This window comes from Sceloporus occidentalis, unplaced genomic scaffold (genome assembly GCF_023333645.1).
Source record: "Sceloporus occidentalis isolate IW3139 unplaced genomic scaffold, rSceOcc1.0.p SCAF_6, whole genome shotgun sequence".
Taxonomy (NCBI): domain Eukaryota; kingdom Metazoa; phylum Chordata; class Lepidosauria; order Squamata; family Phrynosomatidae; genus Sceloporus; species Sceloporus occidentalis.
In genome coordinates, this window is record NW_028316986.1 from 23,912,268 (window position 1) to 23,932,964 (window position 20,697).

Consider the following 20,697-nt stretch of genomic DNA (forward strand, 5'->3'; position numbering starts at 1 on the left):
AAAATAAAACAAAAATTGAGCCAAAGACATAGGGCCATTCCAAGACAATAGCGACACCCTCCAAGCAGCTGCAACCTCAGGTAGGAATGGCCCTTTAAAGGTATAATTCAAGCAGCATAATTAAGGGACACAGATGGAAAGAAAGGGAGCAGAAGGGTCCAGTCACTTTTTATGCAGCTGTTGCATCCTATGTGCTCGGGTATGAAACAGAAACCTGTCAGCAAAGAGCATTCCACCTTTTCCTACAGATATGTCTCCTGTAAATGTAGGATCACTATATATGGCAGTGGAGTACTTTTAGCTAAACATGTCTTGACGTAACAGGAAGTGGGAGTTATAGACAAAGGTGTAAGCAAGGGCCATTAATCTCAATTCTGCACATTTTATTTTATGTCACTCAGCCCCACAGTGAACACCACCTTGCGAAATCTGGGTGCACTGTACAGGCGACAGGGCAAACTGGAGGCTGCAGAAACTTTGGAAGAGTGTGCAATGCGGTCCAGGAGACAGGTAGGTCAAGCTCTGATTCAGAAGCAATGGGATGAGAAATATTCCATATGATCCCAGAATTGTACAGTAGGAAGGATCTAGGGCAAGCCTCTGTTGATGCAAGAAATCTACAGTTAAAATGTCTGTGACAGATGGCCATTCCGTTTCTTTTAAACACTTCAAGCAAATGAGAGCCCATCACCTTCTAATATGAGTTCCCATTAGTCCATCCCAGGATAGTCAGCGATCAGGTGATGGGAATAGTGTAGCAACATCAAAAGAGTTATTGGTTTCCTAAATTAGATACCCTAAGAATTCTAGGAAGAAAAAGAAACTGTATATCTACAGAAATATTCATGCATTGGATATTAGAATTCTGATTAGATGTATGTAACAGTCCTGAAGTTTATTATTTATTTATGCATGCATGCATGCATGCCTGGGAACCCAAAATACAGGCTGATCTCAAAGTTAGTATCATTTTTTTGGTGTGATCATGTGGCATGGTCATCCAGAAACATCACAAAGAAGAGCTTTAGGGATGCTTTGTTTTCATTTTATTTTACATCAACTTGCTTTTATATTCTCTTCCTAATCCTCTGTTCCTGTATTCCCAGGAATTGAACTGGTCTCAGTGTATTGCACACTTGGATAATTCAACTGCAAGATTTTGAAACCAAGTGCAGAATTCAACATTCTGAACATCTTGGTTTTCATTATTTGTTTACTTTAAAAAGTTAATAACCATTATGACCATGAAGTTATGTAGATTATGTCTAGTGAAACCTGTGGGGCATGGATGAGAATTGTTTGCCCCTCAGCTGAAACTCCCAGTGGCCCTAGCCAGCATGGCCAGTGATAAGGAATGCTGGGATTTGTAGTTCAACATCAGGAGAGCCACACAATTCCCACTCCCTACTTCAAGGGAAAGGAAGGGAGGCATCCTCCAGGAATCAGACTAGATTATGTCAAATAAGCAAATGTATGCACTATGTGTTAATTTTTATTGATATGCTCAACACAGTGGTCTAATTTGCATTATCAAACTGTGGCCCAGGAAGCCAGGCACAGGTTTTGTGTATTTGCTCATTTCCTCTTAGCTCATGCTTTTATCTCTTTTGCATAAGAAAAAAATGAACACAGTTCATGGTAATTTCCCCTTAACATTGAACCAGGAAACAATGATTAATGGCTTCAAAATAAGACACATTTTTAATATATATTTTATTAATTTTAATACACTGTAACCAACAAGCATAACATTTCTTACGATAATCCCAACTTTATACTTTACAAAATACATTCCCAAATCCCTCCCTTCTTATTTAACATTTCTTACTTTGATTTAGTCTGTTATTTGGATACCACTTCCTATATCCCCCCAAAAAATCTAGAACGATTTTCAACATTATTACTACACAATCCATCATGTGACACTTACAAAAAATACAGATAGCACACTCGCTTATCTCCCACATCACATTCCCACAATTCTTAATAAATTTTAATTGTAATCCAAAGAGAACCGGTTGAGTAACATATGTAGCGCTTTCCCTCAGTTTCTATTGAAAATCTAATTTTTTATTTAGATTCTTCCATTTAAGGGGATATCCCCTGTTCACCTCAATTTCAATTCTTGTATTTCGTTTCTCCCAAACTCTGGCTTATTGATCTCTATCTGCTCGAATTTGCAAAGGAACGCTTACAAAAAATAATAATAATACATAAAATAAAAAATGAAAATTTACATTGACATATAATATGTCCCTTGTTTTCCTTACAAATTCCAATCACCTATCATAATTTTTATACAATTTCATCCATATTTGAGGTCCAATTGGCCCTTTTCCCCCATTTTTTTCCCATAAATTTTATGACAGATTCCCAACTTGACCTCCATTTGGAGCTATCTTGATTTTCCATTTTATGTGGAATTAAATCTAATTCCATCATATGAAATAGCTTTAATCTCCATTCTTCAATTTCTATTGTCTTATCTGATTTCCAACCTCTCGCAAAGACAAGTCTCGCAGCCATTAACATATAAAATATAGGCGGGTTACAGACCGCCCGTTTGGGGCGGGCTGCACCCACCCCTTTCCCCAATGTATTGGGGCCTCAGTGTCCAGAGCGGCAGCCGCTGAGGCCCCGATCCGCCACTTTTCAGGCTGCAGGGAAGCGGCAAAAGGCCCCTTCCCCGCAGCCTGGAAAGGGGTGTCCTTGGGGCTTCAAACCCCAAGGACAACCCGCGGCGGCGGGGAGGAGGAGAAAGGGGCCGCTTGGCCCCTTTCTCCTTTGGTCCGCTGGGCGCAGCTGTGTGAAGGCTGCGCCCAGCGGACCAAACCAGGAAGGAGCTCCGAAACGGAGCTCCTTCCTGCTCCGCGCTAAGTGTGCCCTGGCACGGAGTGAGGACGTCACTTCCGCGCCGCCCCATATAGAGGCGGCGCGGTCGTGACGTCCTCATGGCGGCGGCCATGTGGAACGGCCGCCACCATTTTGTGCGCGTGGAGTGCGCACTAGGGTTAGGGGGTGCGGAAGCACCGCTCCTTTCTAACCCTAGTACACACTCCGCACGTACTTTTGTGCCCGTCTGTAACGGGCCATAGTTTTCCCAAACCTTGTTTCAACATCTCCATCTAACATACATAATATCATTATCACTGCATTAAATTTTAGTTTAACTCCCAAGATTTCATTGATTTCCTTCTGCACTTTTTTCCAAAAGGTTTTTGCTTTGTTGGATAACCACCATAAATGGTAGAAGGTGCCAATGTCTTTTTTACAATTCCAGCATATCTTATTGCCAGTCTTGTAAATTTTATCTATTTTTTCAGGTGTTAAATTCCACCTGTATAAAATTTTGTAATAGCTTTCTCTGACATATTGCGAAGTAGAGTATTTCATTCTCATATTCCAGGATTTCTCCCACTGTTCTAATTCAATTTCCTTCCCACAGTCCTGGGCCCATTTAATCATTGCATCCTTAATTAGTTCATCCTCTGTATACCATGCCAACAATTTCTGATAGATCTTTGACAGAATTTTACAATCTTGCCATGGCAAAATAAGACACATTTTGAAGTCATGGTTTCAGTGTTATGACTTACGATTCTTGGATTGTGCAGAATGCGTTTAACAATAATTTTCTGGTAGAATTCAAAGATATAGCCATGTTAGTCTATATAATCAGTATGTAGAGAGATCTTGTAGCACCTTTGAGACTAACTAAAGCAAGAAGTTGGCAGCATGAGCTTTCATAGACTTAAGTCTATTTCCTCAGAAGCATTTTTATTTTATTTTATTTTATTTTATTTTATTTTATTTTATTTTATTTTTTTGCTAATGGCTTGGGCCCAACCTATTTAAGGGATCTCCTGCTTCCATAATAATAATAATAGATTTTATTTATACATACAATCTGCCCCGTACACTCAGGTCCTCTGGGAGGAATTTACTATAGCCCTTAAAGACCAGGTTGACAGCGACCTGCCAGAGGACATTTTCTGCAGCCGCTCCCAACTTATGGAATGGCCTGCCGGACGAGATCCGTCAAATTACCAATCTAGAGAGCTTTAAAAAAGCCATTAAGACGGATCTCTTCCAGCAGACCTTCCCGGACTAAAATACTCAGCCACGAATAAGACTTCCCATCTATTGAACTCTGCCCATGATGATTATTATTTGGATTAGTCGGATTTTAATATGTAATTTTAATCTTATACTGTTTAATCTTGTTTTAAAGGGGGGCATTATGTATATATGTATGCATTTTAACTTGTTGTACACCGCTTTGATTGCCTGGCAAAAAGCGGGATAGAAATAAAAAAATTATTATTATTATTAAATTATAATTTGCTGGGTTGGATTGATCATGTCTGGAAGTTGTTATTCCTGGGTTGGTTTTATTTTGAACAGATTGTATACCACCCTAATACTACTTAGTGGGCAATTGGAAAATGCTAAAAAATAAGTTAAATAAATAAAGTTGTTACTTTTACAAAGGTTCTCCATGGATGTGCACAAATCACATCAGGATTTGACTGTTTGAATGTGGCACATGTCATTCCTGTAGCAAAGCTGCATTAGCTGGATGCATCAGATTTTTTTCTTGAGTCAAAATATTCATTGTTTTATGATTATCACAAGGAAGTAGACTATGCTATACATATCTAGAAAATGTTGTGGAACTTTGTGCTTTCCTTGCCAAGGTCAAGCCCTTATAAATCAACACCGCTGTTTTTCTCTGTGTTGTTCCCTTTGCAGGGTATTGACCCCATTAACCAGACCAAGGTGGTAGAGATTCTGAAAGAAGGTGATGGCTCCGAGAGAAGGAGGAGCCGAGATAGCCTGGGGGGCAATGTCAAATATGAAAGTGCCACAGATGGTAGCGAGGAAGTGAGTATGGGCGTGGAATGGAATGGGGTAAGTACAACTCCACCATCAAGAGCCGTCTAGTCCATCTAAGAGAGGCAGAGGGCAGCAACACATTGAGTTCTATGTTCAAATGCTGCCCCCTGCCATCTCAGGGGAGCTGATGGCCTGTCGTGGCATGCCCACCTTCATTCATCTTCTGCATGCTCCCTGCCCACTCCTTTTATTGCCACTTAGCCAAACTCAAGCAGGCAGCTCTTTCCATCAAGTTTTTTCCTACTCGCTTTGAACTGCTGAGTCTTTTTTTAAAAAGAAAGAAAAAAGCGACTAATTTTAGGCACCTTGATCTTCTCTACTAATATTCCACAGTGCTGCGTTCCTCCTATTTACTACAAGAAGTGGACTGGGGATAGGGATGAGAAAGAATGTTTTTTTTTTACCTTTGCTCTCTTAGGAAGAGCTCACAGTAATTTGTCTTTGTGATAGGCATGGTGATATTCATAGGAGAATGGCAGGGTTGTGGGTGTTTGTGTGTGCATGGTTATCAGCGACTAAAGGATGTGTCCATAGGTGGTGGAGTGACTGTATAAGACCTATCTTTCTTAAAGTGGCAAAAAGCTGTATGCTCACCCTCACTCTCTGTCTTGTGTAATTTTTGTGTGGGAAAGTCTGTGTTTAGGCTGACAGTGTCCTGGTTGGCTGGTCCTTTCTAGTGTGAAAATCATCTTGTTCTGATACAATAGCATATTGTTTCGATACATGATATGGAGATTTGGGCTGGGTGGACCAGAGGGACATCTTCTTGGTCAGAAACAGTTCCCAAGGGATTTCAGCCCTTGAAAAATCATTCTTCCAATGACAACCAGACTACATCCAAGTAATGAGTCAGTTGTGCTAGATGAAATCAGGCTTGGGTGGAAAGCTTCTCATGTTCCTTCAGATTCTTTCTGCCTCTGGAGATTAGTTCCATCCTTTCTTTTCAACTTAGAGATGTCAGCATCTGGCTCAAGTTTTGGGAATATAGTGCATGGGAAAGAAAGCAGTATCAGGATGCAAAACATTGCCATAAATCCCTTTGTTTCTCTTAGGGTTCTTCATAAGATATAGCTAGCAATAAAGAATGTGTTCTGCACTCAGGATGTGGCAATATGGACCATCCTTTGTTTTTGTAGTTTGTTACATTAACATGTGCTCATTCCATTGCTCACTAATGCTTCACACTCTCTGCTCTGTCATTTGCTTGCCTGCATGTGCTTATCCATTCCCCATTTATCACAAGCAAAGTGCCATGACAGCCAATCAGCACCAAAGTGGTCTTGCAATCTTGATTGTGGATTGTACCAAACTGGCAGCAAGTGAAGAGACCTGCAAAAGAACATGGGATCCCCTAGCTGCCTGGGATATAAAAGCAGAGTTTGGAAACATTAGCTTTGGGTATTTTAGTGTCCAGAATACCCATGATAGTTGGCGATTCTGGCAGTTACAGGCCAAAATAGTAATATTTCCATGTTCTGAATATGTATATACCATGCCCAGATCCCAAAATTCTGCTCTCTGCTTCCCCAAAGAATGATGGTTTCTTCTTGGAATAAAAGCAAGCATAACAACTTAACGGTGATCACAATAGGCCTCCCATCTATTTATAATTCCAGATTCCCAACTTTCAGATACACATTGTACTTTAGTTAGTTAAGCAACCAAATATCATTCTTTCCCCTCTTCTCAGCTTCAGACATGCTGCTTAACTTTAAAATCATTAATTGCATATATGCATTTAGATCTTTTTAAATTAAAATTTTGTAAATATTTTAAAAACAGTTACAAAATGGCTGGGAAAAATGAGGAGAGGTAGATGCCTGAAGAGCCAGTGTGGCATAGTAGTTTGAGTTTTAGATTGCACTTCTACACACCAAGGTTTGATTTCCTGCTCAGCAGTGAAACCCACTGGTTGACAGTGGGCAAGCCATATGCTCTCAGCCTCAGGGGAAAGCAATGGCAAGCCTCCCCTGAACAAATCTTGCCAAGAAAAACCCATGATAGGTTTGCCTTTGGGTTGTCATAAGTCAAGAACGACTTGAAGGCATACAACAACAGATGGCTGATGTGCTGACTACTAGATAATAGGTGCCCTCTGCAACTGTAAAAGCTATGGAAACAGTTCCTAAAATTTTCCCCAGGGCATGTACAGGAAGGAATATTTTATATTTAACATGGCAAATCCCTTCTGCTTTTGAAACACCACCCTTGTCTTCATCCTGAAGGTAGTGTCAGTTGCAAGCCCATCTCAGTGTGAACTGTTTGTTCTGAACTATTCCCTTTCCTGGACCACTACTTGCCCCTACATTTTAGAGCTATATGTTCTCCAGAGTGTTGCATGGGCTTCCACTCAATCAAAGGACCATTTATTTCAAGAGGCAGTTTCTTCTGTCATCAACCTCCAAACAATCATTTTCCTATTATTCCTGTCCAGTCTGCTGCTATAGAAACTCTACTTTTATGCCACAGTAGCTTCCCCTTCTGTGTTTTTTAAGTGATCAAAGTAGAGTTTGGAAAAGTTACATTTTTGGAATATAACTCCTACAATCCTCAACCCTTATGGTCAGGGCTAATAAGAGTTGTAGTCCACACATTCCCTGATCCCGCAGTAGGTCATATATACTCCACCCCTTTTCTGTTGTTTTTTTTAAATAATAATTTTATTGGTGCATTAACAAAACACTTAGTTGACAATTACAATATTAGTGAACATACAAAAAAGAAACAAATGAAAGAAGAAAAACACAAAACAAACACAAATAGAAACAAAACCTCAAAAACCCCTACAATACTACAACGCCACTCACCCACCACTTATACTAAACATATAGTTAACATGAACATGAAATTATTTAGCTTCCAAACCATATAGATTACAGTTGAATATATCTATCATCTTGTCACTACTCTAAATATCACATTCTATCCATTCAACAAAGGAAACAATAAAATAAAGATCCAAAAGATAAGTAAATAACCCTTACATACTGAATCCTAATGTCACTATATCTCCTCCCACATTTTTCATATAGTCCATAAAATATTTCCAGATACTCAAGAATTTATTCATATCATTGCCTTTAACAAAATTGGTCAGTTTTGAAAGTTTAAAAACCTTAAAAACAGTTTATAGTCATTCTCTACATCATAATTACAAGTAAATTGCAATTCCCTTGTCCATATCACCCCTTTTCTGTATTAACTGCAGTTTTATAATGCTCAATCACCAAAATTCTTTGGTAGTTCTCAAAAGCTTGAATCCATAAAATTTAACAACATAATGAAACCTTTGAACAGGTGACAAGTTTAAAACTCTAACAGAAGATGGAATGACCTAAAAAGCACCAAGACAGTTTTTAAAAATTGAATGCATTCAGTGAACATACACACACAGAGGCTTCTTCTGGACTCTTTCTAAAGCTATGGTGTCTGTTGAGCTTCTGGTTTGTTCTTAAATCAGTGAATCCATTTTACGTGGGAGGAGCCAGTCTAGAATCTTATGGGAAGAGACCCTCGGCTTTACAAGCTGAAAACAACCTACAGGGATTTCCCATCCTGCCCACAGTTATGGACCAGGCCTGATCCTTACTTGAAGCTACCTTGAAGAATATCCCTGCCATCTCTGGAAAAGTGAAGATTGATCAGAGATCTATAGATATCATGTAACCCAAAGAGGGAACATCCCAACTCCTTACCCAAAAGTAGTTCCCAGCTCTTGCTATGTAACTGCAGTTAATTACTTGAGCATTTACTGCCTTTCCATTCTTTCTTCTCTGTATGAGATGATAAATGTATTAAGATATGGACGTGAGTGACACACATACACTGGCAGCCTTGCTCAGTTCCTTTCTCTATCAAACACAATATTCCTCCCTCCTTGGATCAAAAATTATACTTTTCTATCTGAGGATTAAATGTTGAATTCAGTGTTGAAAGCATTATTTACGGTACTGCTGGGTAGAAAGGGGATTATTAAAATGTAACTCCTGCCCCAGCTTTTCTTTCCTAGCCCACATGGATCATCTCTAATATGATTATAATTCCCCATTATGAATAACTCGGGACTGTAGCATGTCTAATGGGATCCATTTCAGCCACATTCCCTTTACACAGAATGGTACAGGATTATAATTTTCTTTACAAGGAGGTAAGAATCGCAGTGAGCTTTCTTTGCCATCCTTTACTCTCTGCTTCATACACAGTTTTGACTCCAGTCCTATGTACACTGACTCACGATTAAATGAGCTTGAACCCTGTAAGGTTCACTTCTAACTAAACCAGTAAAAGATTGCACTGGAAAACCTGTAAAATGAGAGAACTGAGTTTTTAAGGGGCTCTTTTATATTTTCACCTTTACAAACAGGTGCACTGATGGAGCACACAGTATGGCCTTCTGGCAGCAGGGATGATAGAACATGTGGCCCTTCAGATTTACTTGGACTACAACGATCATGATCTGTCATCACTGGCTACATCGACTAGTGTTGATGGGGTTTGCAGCCCAACAGCCACATATTCCCTGCCTCTGTTTTACAGCATATATGGTTACTACACACAGTTTCTGAAACTAAACCAAAATGACATTTATCAAATAACAACATTGACTGAGAGCTTAGCAAGATGAGATGGTGAAGATCAATTATCAGATCTTCCATCTCCTATTACATACATACATTTCCCTTAATTAGGGAATTGCAGCTTGGCAGAAGATTGATTTTAATGGGAAAGGTTTACCAATCCCTCCTCTCATCACTCTGACTTCAGTCAGAATTAATAGGAGTTGGAGGAAACTCACAATTTGTATTTCTGTATAATTTTTTGAGACCTGGTGTGATCTGTACCCTCACTCAGTGAAAACTAAATATATGGGTTAGTCTCCATATGCAGTATATGCTTCCATATAATCTAGTTGTTAATCTTAGTTACAACAGATATATTGAATCAATGGGAAGTGATAAATTAATGCTTATGTAAATTCTGTGGATTGAGTAGGGTTATTCTAATTGAGAATACTGAATTTAGGCCACTGGTATAGGAGAGCCTTCAAAAAGGTAATTCTCTCACTTGCAGTTATACTGCCCACTTATCTGTCTCAGGTAACTATTGCTTTTTAGACTCCTGTCTTTAAGACAAGGTTGGGTAAAATATGGCCCTCTAAATGCTATTGAACTGAAATTCCTAGCATTTCTTACTGTTGGTTATAGTGCCTAAGAATGCTAGGAGTTGCAGTCCAAAAACATGAGGAGAGCTGCATTTTGCCTTCCCCTGCTTTTAGGAAGGCTACACAATTCACAAAATGAGGTGGCAAAAGTATGTTTTTAGAATGGAGTCTCCTGTCTCTGCCTGTCCCTGATGGGCTGAATTTTTACATGTTACACATAACATTGTGGGAGGAGGGTACACCAACTTAATGGCTGAAGTGAGGGAGCTCAGAATTCTGTCAACTTACTTTGTACAGTTGCCTCTATAGTTCCTTGGAAGATGTTTAATACCATCTCCTCCATGAAATAGATCAAACAGTCCATTTTAACTGTTGAGATAACATAAGTGGGTTCTGAAAAGGAACAGGAAAGTAACTCAGGATAGTTTGAGGGAGAAAGTTATTGATTTCTCATATTTTTCATTCCCTTTTTTTTCCTTCTTCTTCTTCTCTACATTCCTCCACCTCATCCCATGTTGAATTGGCAATAGCAAGAGACCTTGAAGTAAAAACAGAAGGCCCCATTCTTTATCAATCCATGCTTTGTGTAGGTCCTTACAAGTAGAGGGCCAAATTATTGCCCCAAGATTTCCTGGTGGTCCAATATGTATTATGTCTGCCCCCTCCCAAAGCACGATTAAGTGAATCTTTCAGAACATCCCTTATCCAATCACCTATTTCATTCATTCACTAAAGAGGTCCATTCCCTATTAATGAATGGCTCTGTGACTTTTCACCACTTTGCAGTTTGTGTATTTCCCATGCCTGTATTGCTGCCTGAATCTCCCTTCTCCCTATCACACATCAAGATTATTGTTCATCCTCACTACGGCCTTGTAAATTGTGTCTTTCTCCTCTCTGTGCACTAGGCTTAAAAGCCTCCTGAGACTTCCTTCCCCTACCTACCCCTTCACCACACTCCCCCAGATGCTTGTGCCACCCCTTCCAACTTCTTCCTCCAAGCCGTCCTCCCTCTCCTTCCACAATGATCCTGCTCTCCTCGGCAAGGACTCCCCCCAACCTTCCATCCTGGTGGGCACTGAAGAGCAGAGCAGCACCTGCAGAAGGATTGTCCGGCTGGCTGCACACGTCTCAACTACTTCATCAACTGGCAAGAGCAGGAAGAAACTCTACAAGGCTGCCTTTTCCCTTCCCACCCCACCCTTCAGCCAGGGCAGGACTTCAACAAGATTCCTCATGGCTTCCTCCTCCGTTCTCTTTCTTTTATCTTAATGAGGAGGCCTGACTGAAACATTTCTGGAGTTTGAAAAATGAGTTTCTTCTCCATTCTGTGCTCTGCTCATCCTGGATACTGCACATTCACGATTGTCCATCACTCTTCCCTTGTCTTCCGATGTACCCAGATTGTGTTGCCTCCCTTTGAACTCTGTGTCCCTTTCTTGTCTGCTCCCATTCCTTTCTTCCCTTGGCTGCCAGACAGAAGATCCAGAGTTAATAGTAGATTGAGATATGTGACTTTTTTGCACCCTGATCTCAGACTTCAGAGGTGGGAAGGTAGAGGTTGGAAGAGCTATGCTCTTACTTTGATTTCCACTAATTTAATCAAACATTTGAAACTGAAATAGCGTTTTGTGTATCTTTTGCTGCTGTGGGTTAAAAAGGTCTGGTTTGTCACCCTATGCAGCAGCTTGGCCTAAGAAATGTAGTGATGGACATGGCTCTCTATTCCCATTCTCCACATACTTGGGATCCTTTTAGCTGTTTGTGTAAGGCTCAAAGGACAGGGCACACAGTATCATGAAAAGAAGAATCAAAGGATCTGTCAGGGCCAGAGATGAAAAGACATAAGCCTAAATGGTAGCCTTCTCTCTAGGAACTTACTTTCATTGGAGTGGAGGCATTCAGAGGTAGGCTGGGGTAATCCTAGAGAGTCTTTTCATCACACTTTATTTAGTGATAGAATCTGTAATAACACTTTGGCTTGGACTTGCTCTGCCTACTGCACTTCAGTATGCCTGTGTTTCAGAAAAAAAGACCTCTGTCTGTCTACGAACTTTTTGTTTCATCATACAATTCCATTTTTGCAAGAAGAGAAGCAACTGTAGACAAAGGTGGCTTGCCTACTTCTGCTTCATTGCCATTTCTCTCGTGGGGGGGGGGGGGGAGAGTGATATTTGCATCTCTTAATTTATTGTCACAGATGTACATTTTTACTCATGCTATTATTTAACACGAGTGATTACAAGGTCCCAGCCAAATGTCACAAAATGGAATGCAGAAAATGGGTGTGCTTAATTGATAACATAGCAACAATAGCTGCTGCTTATTTGGAAATATGGCAAGCTAGCAGAAGATGGCTGCAACTGTACATCTTCTAAAGGAAAGATGAAAATGAATACTCTTGTGTACAAAAGAGCAAGGAGCAGAGATGGAGGCACTAGTAGACAGCTCCAAAGTGATCAGACCACTAGAAAAATTTCTCAGAGGAAGAAAAAATCTTGGATCAGTATATGCAAGTCTGTAGTAGAAGTGAGGTAGATGTGTTATGAGATGTGTGGTGCAATCTTCTTTATGTTTTCTTTAGAAGTAAGTTCCACTGTGTTCAGTGATTCTTCCTGCCAGGTATGTAGGACTGCAGCTGTAGTGGGGGCCATGTCAGTGAATGCATGAGGACTTGGCTTTATAGTGAGCTGAAGCAGGGATGTATGAGCAGGGAGAGGGATGAGAGATTGTCCCTCAGGAATTGGAGTGCAGGGTGTGCATGACAGAAATACTTTTATGGAGTATTGATTTGAAGTTAGAAAATAAATAGGACACATAATGCTAAAATTTGTCAGGAGAGGAAAACATTAATGTGCTATTTAAAAGAGAGTTCTTACATTGCCAGTGTAGCATAATAGGAAAAAACAGTGTAAGATGCCTGGGAGTATGTTGGGAAATCCTGTTAGCATGTAGACACCATTTGCAAAATGTCAGCTTAGCCAGAGGCTGAAGGATTCTTTGAGTTGCTGTTTAAAGTCATGAAAAGAGGTGGATAAACTTTGGCCATTCCAATTTTTTTGGTCTACAAAGTCCATCAGCCCACCTGATGTGGCCAGTGGTAAATGATTGTGACAATTGTAGTCCAAAACATTTGGAGGACCCAAATATTCCCTCCTCTTGATATAAAGGTCCATGGAGCACCTGGGGGGGAAAAACAGATGTTGGATTTTGGGGACTGAGAAACAAACAGTTCATGCATCATCAGCACTGGTATGAGATATGTAGCCCTTTATGTCTAAGGAATAATCTTCCTTCCAGGGATGCAAGATTGTGGGGAAACTTCCCCTTAGCTCTTATACCAAGCATAGCTTTTGTGCCTGTTTTTTTGTTTTTTCAGTGTGGTACAGTGTTCTTGTGGGTTTAGTAAACTTAAAAAGAAAAGGAGAAAAAGGACTAGATAAGTTGGTAAATTAGAACTAGGACTCAATGTTAGGTAGGATGTATCCACCCTTTTGCTCCAGGTGCCCGTAAACTGGAATCCTGAACTGGGTAACTAGAGTGTGCCATTCTCACCCTGCGCTGTTCTTCCTTAAGCAACTGGAGCTGCCCACTGCTGAGAGCAGAATAACAGGTCTGGCTGGGCCATTGGTCTGACCCGGTCACAGAGTTTTGTGACTCGGAAGTTTGAAGACTCTAGCTCCCAGTGCTGATTGTGGTCCCAAAGTCCACTGCAAGCTTTGGTGCAGCTTTTTGTTTGCTTTGGCTGCCTGCTTCAGCAAAGGGGCTACTTATGCATGCTTAGAATAAAGCAGCTGCTCCAAGAAGGAGAGAGGTGCAACCTATCCAGAGATGACACAAGATGGTCATTTCTGAGAACCTCCTACACTATTCTTATGGCTGTGGTTTTGCCCTACAAAGGGAAGGGTGGGGTCTGTCCAAAGATGCTATGCAAAAGCATCTGTAGCTTGACCTTTTCAAGAGGCTCCTGAGGGTTCCCCTTCAAGCTCTCTCAGCTCTCTTCCCAAGCTCTGCATTTTGTCTTGCACTTGGGCTGCCTGAGATCCTTTTCATAGCAATGATTGTCAGGGTGTATGTGAAAATGTGTTCTGCACTCTGCCTTTGACACATATTTGGTGCTTTCCTTTATGTTGTGAACTAATTTACCTCCAATTAAAGGCAGAACTACCCAAACCTTTGCTTTTTTGTGCCTCTTTTCCCTATGCCATCTTCATTTAAAAAAAGAAAAAGAAAATGTACTGCTTTTTTCCTGCAAGGGCAGATTTATCTATTTTCTCACACTGCAGATATTGTTGTTTCCCTCCTCCACACCTTTTCTGCTTTCTGCAGAAGAACAGAAGATGGCCTTTATATGTCGGTATATCTGAATCACCTCTGTATGGCTATGATGGAGAGAGAGAAGGAATGTGTATGTGTGTGTAAAAGAGAGAGATAAGCCTGCCTGTGGGAAGGAATAATTGCTTCCTATGACAAAACCGTGCACAAAATCATTCAATTAAAATGGGGGGGGGGGGGTTTGCAGCATGGGGAAAAGCTTTAAGAAATATTGCTGTTAGAAAGTTATCTTGCTAAGTCTGCACTGGTCAGGTTTCTAGCGCACCTGAAAACGTTTAAGGCAGGGATGAAATTTCTGGCCATGTATTGTTACAATTCCCACCATCCCGGACCATTGATCATGTTGGCTGGTGCATGAGGGTTGAGATCCAGCAACATCTAAAGGTTCCCTATCCCTCTGTAAGGGATAATGCTACTTAAAATTGCTTCACACATTCTGGGAATAACAGTGTGAATGGTTCCTCTGGGAAAGCATAAATGCAGTTCAGCAGCAAACCCACCTATATTCAAGTCTCCTTTTCTAACTTGTATGGCCCTGTCCAACCTGAGCGTACTAGTTTTATTGTTCAGTTGCTTCCTAGAGCCTCCTGTCCACTAGATTTAACAAGTTCCAGAATGAATGCTTATCCTATTCTTCCCTTTCAGACAGCTAGATGACTGATACATTTGAAAAAAAAGTTTTGGGGGACTACAGTAAGACAAAACTGCTGAAATACCTTCAGTAGTCAAAAGCATGTTGGCCTTCAAGAAAAAAAAAACACTCCAATAGCCCCTCTCAATTTATAGGGGATCCATTCTGGACCCCCTATGCACGAAAATGGCAACTCACAAATATTCGAGACCCATTGAAAATAACGGCCATTTTATCCCTCCACGCTTGTCCCTCCTGCAAAGAGCAAGACTGTGGACTCCAAGTCTACGAAAAGGGAGGGTCAAGTGTACATGTCTGTCTTGAAAAATAATTGGGTTATATGTTTTTGCATTGTAATATATGCAATAAACGTTACTAGATTGGCTCATCAGTAGATACACTTTTCCTAGTGACATAGGTTTCTGGTTTTGATGTTGCAACAGAATTTTTAACTGGACTTCATTTTATGGTAGGAGTCAACCAATCAAGCTTTTCAAAGCAGTGATGGAGAGCTGCAGTTTTAAAGAAAGCTTAGAACTTTGAAAAACTGCTTTTTCAGATTAAATCTCTTAGAATCCCCCACCTAGTATATGGCTACTAACCCTGTTGGTTAGTTGGAGCTAACTATAGTTGGAAAAAGTACTTTTTTCCACTTTCTGGAATATCTTCACATGGTAAATATCTCTCTACCAAAAGAATAAATAAATAATAAGTCAAATCACATCAGGTGTTGGAGTGTGCAGAACTCCATACTGGAAAAAAGGGGAAAACATTGGCCAAATCTCAGATATATGTATAGCAAATCTAGTACTTTCTGCTTAAGGTTGCAATCATCAACTCACTTATCTACCTTTGAACTCAGCAGGGCTTCTGACATATGCTAGATTGTTCTGTAAAAAAAATTCATTGCTGATTTTATCTACTGCATTTATATGTGGTCATACAGAAACCTTTAAGACAGCATTGTAAATACACATAAGTACTGCTTTATAAAAAAAAACTTGTGTATTTGTCTACTTTTGATGATACAAATGATATATATTCATTTTACTGATTGTGTAGCTCCACAGTACATTTTGTATACATGCCTGTTCAGAGGTAAGCCAATTGTGGCTTTATCAGAGCAGAGATCTAATCAGTCTGAGGCTACAGTAATCTGCAGTTGCAGCCTTCTGAAATGCTGGAGAAAGCTGTAATGAAAAGATGTACTCCTAATCCTAATAGTTAAGAAGTTGATATATTTAAAAACAAAGAAACAACAAACAAACAAATGGAACTATTCCGAGCAACACATCTGCCCTCACTAATGATAATGCAACTGTTTTATGTAAGATGTTGGACTGGTTATAGCCCATGTTCAGTTTATCATAGGTGGGGAACATGTCACCCTCCAAATGTTGCTGGACAGCTCTTCCCATTTGTTGGCTGTGCTGGCTACAGCTGATGGGAACTGCAGTCCAGCAGCAGCTAGAGGGCCATAAATTACCAAGCCTCAGTTTACTATGTGGTAATCATTGTAGCCACTGCTACACCAGGTGTGTCTGCCATTAAGACTGGTTATCATTCTGTCACTATATAAATCTCAAGTAGTTACCTGACAATGAGAGGAAAGCAGAAACCGTTTTCATATTTTAAGTAGCCCTTGAATCCATTTGTGTGAACTCATAAGTTTTTGCTTTTCTCTTTTGCCATTTTACTGTTTGTTTTTTTATTTATTTACACCGCTTTGATCTGTGGAAAAGCGGTATATAAATAAAAATAATTATTGTTGTTGTTGTTATTATTATTATTATTATTATTATTATTATTATTATTATTGAATAGACATATCTTATTCCAGGCCTTTTTAGCCCATAGGGACCCCTGGTGGCACAATGGTTAAATGCTGGTACTGCAGCCACTCACTCACAGCCACAAGGCTGTCAATCCAATCCCAGCCAGAGGATACAGGGGCAGCTCAGCCTGGCATCCTTCCGAAGCCACTAAAATGAGTACCCAGCTTGTTGGGGGGCACTTGGCTTACACATTGTAAACCGCTTAGAGATTGCTTAGTTCAGTATGAAGCAGTATAGAAATGTAGTTGCTATTACTATTGCTATAGAAGCACAGCTTCTTTTAAAAAAATTAAAAAACTGCCCTTGTGAAACAAGTTAGTTACCTAGACCTTTACATGACAGCAGTTCTGTTTATTTTCTGCTCTGTCTTTTTCCTGATATGGGACCCAGTTCTACCACAGGTTTCTGAAAGCTATCATTCAAAAGTGAAATTAATTGTTAATTGGAGATCTCTGATCAAGTCCACACTTGTAGTCTGTGCATATTCAGGGACAAGTGCAGCCACTTATCTAGAAAAATGTTAATTGCCATGGACACCAATTTGAATGGGGACTATACATTTCGGAACTTTATTCTAAAAGGGATATCTGCCTTTGAGGTTACATCTAAGTTAGGCTCTGGACAGATGGGCCCTTTAGCATGTCCTGGCGACGTGCTAGGGTTGCCTTGGGGCACCATTTCCAGATGCCCCATAACCCTAGGACATCAATGCTGCGCAGCGTCATATACACAGCGCGCGTAGCGATGACGTCACTGCTATGCGCCATCCAAATGGGCGCATGCAACAGCGTCATGCTCACACCACCGCAGGCAGTTTGCGGCGGCACTAAAAGGAGCCGCTTTTCAGCGTTCCTTTGCTTTCCGCATAACTGCGCCATGCAATTTGGTTGCTGTGGCGCTGCTACGCGGAAAAGAAGTAGCTCCCGGCCGCCTCTTTCTGGCGTTCTGTACCCTGCCTTAGTTTGCCTGAGCAGGGGAAAATCCAAGTGAAATATATTCAACATACAATGATTCAGCCAAAAATAAAAATCCTTCCTTGTGTGCAGTGACAGCAACAAATATCTTTTTCTATGGTAAAGCTTTTCAAACAAAAACAGTTGCCTCTCCTCATACCTCTTTTGCCTGTGATCCAAAAAGCAGTGCCCTCATATTTCCAAAAAGGTGAAAAAGCATGTTGGGGAACACATACCTGTACTGATGACAATGTTTTAGTAAGGTCAGGGGAGGAGGTGCTACTGCCCAAAGCTGTAGGACTACTCCCCAAACAGTTCTTGAAGCCAGATGTTCCAGTTCATGGGGATGGAGTCACCTAACATCTGTTTAACTGAAAGTGGAGACACAAGCCACTCTCTCCAGATGGGAAAAATCTGACCATAACTAACATTTTCAGAATATTTGCTTCACATGTTTCCAGATCAGGGCTCAATAATGTAAAATATACCTATCATCTGGAGTTTGAAGTTCACACCTGAAAGCCAATAATAAACCTGAAGTACACACTTGAAAGCCAATGATAAACATGAACCTTGATCCAGCCCAGAAATATCTATCAATATCTACAAGGTGTTGATGATCCTCAGACACGACATTACAGGAAGGATGGGAATTGTGCAGCCCTTCAGTTGTTGGATTGAAATTCCTAGCATTCTTACTCAGTGGTGATGAATAATGGGAGCTGTAGTCCAGCAACAGCTGGACGGTTGCATAGATGCCATACCTCCATGAAGGAGGGGCACCTCAACCAGCCAGCTAGCACCCAGCTCAGGAAGAAATGTAAGTGGTACAGCAGTATGATTAGTTCATTCTCAAAACTTTTGGCCTAATTCTTCAGAGTCGGGAAGAATGATTCTGTGTTAGATAAACTACAGAAGATAGTTTCTGCAATGATTTGGAAATGTATGGCCTTTCAGATGATGCTGGACTGAAAATCCCATTAGCCCAAAAAAGTGTAAGCAGTGGTGAGGTACAACTGACACTGAAGACCAACATGTGGTAACAGACCCTTTTATCCATCATAGAGTATTGTTACAGTTTTTCTTCATGATCTCTGTGACTTACACAGATGGGTTATCTTGTTCCTACATGATTCATCTTTCAGAATCTTCTAATCCAGAGTGTTACATATGTGATTTGACAATAGCGCCACCAATAAGGGCCTTTCTGCCTAAATCACCAGTTCTGAACTGTGTTTGTTGATCTTCCTTCAATTTTGTCATGGCCTTTGGCCGATTCAGCCCCAAAAGTTAGCCAGGCTCTTTGGATATGGGGGCCTAGCATTGGTTGTTGAAGCTGTGCTTGCCCTCAGACATTCTTTCCTCACTGGCATCCTTTAAAAACCTTGTCTCCTGCATCTAAGTGCAACTCATGCAGTTGCCTCTTGTGCTACTGGACTGCATTTACGCCTCAGGTGAAATGAAACAGCAAAATGAAACAGCATTGCATTTGAAGGCACTCTTGTATAACAGGCCCTCAGGCTTCAAATGTTGTCTTTGCAGTCTTCTGTTTCGGTGTGAAAGCCACAGAGAGAGCTTTGACATCTGCTTTGGCTCCAACTACCTGCTCTTCCACTCAACATGGAGTCAAATATTTGTTGGTGGAGTCCATCTCGACCCCAGCAAAGACTGCCCTGGTCAGTCCTGACAGTTAAGTGGCATGTGTGCATCCCCTACATTCGAGGAGATGAAAATGCAGTCAATGCAGAAAAAGTACTTAAAAGAAAAAGACTGTCGACATTCCACAGTCTCAAAAGAACCACTGACTTCTGTTTGTTCTATCAATGCTGGATTTGAGGCTTCTTGAGGAAGAACCACCTGCTACTCAAGTGGAGACTACACAACGTTTTTCTGTTGGAAGGAAATGTTTTTGAATATGAGATCTTAGAGTCTTCCCCCATTCTGAGAGTCACAGTCTTGCCCTGTTCAGTTTGAGCATCAACTTTGGATGTGACTGCTACAAAGTTGTTGCCCACCATACCATCTCCACTGCATCAATATTCATGTTGGTCTTGATTGGGTTTGGCATCCAATTCAGCTTCTGACATGTCTTCAAGCTTCAGGTCCCATTGTAGGTGGCACTGTTGGTCTCAACTCTCCCAGTACTAAGGCCATTGTTCACACAGACATCTTGGCATTCAAGGTCAACTTTGACTGAATCCTCTTATTAAAAATACAGCAATTCGTCAGCTTACAATAGTTGTTACTGGTGGGACTATGCTTAACTGCTGTTAGAATGAGGGTTGCCTGCAAAACCACCAGGGCCATAAACACTCTCAATCTCAGTGCTGAGAATGCTCTTCTGTGCTTGCCTCCACCCAGCAGACTATTCAGCACTCAGGACTTGCCATACAGAAGATACCATTAATAGTGCTGCCAGAACCTCTCTTGTCTAAATTCCTACTCGTCCTAGACATTCTAAGAAAGTCCACCAAAACTACTCAACCTTTGGCTACTGCTGCTCCTACTCAGAGATCCTCATTACAACTCTGGTCCTACAACCTCCAACTCTGGGTCTGTTTTAGATTCTGTCATCCATTATAGAAAACTATAAATGAAAGATGACACGTGTGTATGTGTTTGCCAGCTCCCATCATTCTTGGCTGTAAGAATGGGTAATCTATGGCATTGCAGGTATTAGATTAAAATTCCCAGTAACCCCATCAGCCTTGCCAATAGTGAGAATTCATCAACATTGGGAGGGTCACAGGTTCTCCAAACTTTTAGTGCAGGGATCAGCAACGCATGGCCTTCCAGTTGCTCAACTACAACTTCCATTAGCCCTAGTCAGCATAAGCAGTGATGAGAGGATGAGAGTGGCAGTGGAACATCTGAAGGGCCCCAAGT

At 40.8% G+C, this 20,697-nt stretch overlaps 1 protein-coding gene across 7 annotated transcripts in view; it reads left to right on the forward strand.

Moving 5' to 3' along the window:
* The window catches only part of KLC4 (kinesin light chain 4), a 74,374-nt gene that overhangs the window by 42,370 nt on the left and 11,307 nt on the right, over nt 1–20,697 (forward strand). For 3 of the 7 annotated variants that reach the window (XM_089529108.1, XM_089529110.1, XM_089529109.1), the window contains exons 12-13: nt 402–510; nt 4,753–4,911. In XM_089529108.1, coding sequence (XP_089385234.1) covers nt 402–510; nt 4,753–4,911 — 268 coding nt within the window. Of the gene's footprint in view, nt 1–401; nt 511–4,752; nt 4,912–10,965; nt 14,230–20,697 lie in introns of those variants that run through there. The other 4 variants (XM_089529113.1, XM_089529114.1, XM_089529111.1 and 1 more) reach the window with 4 other exon arrangements.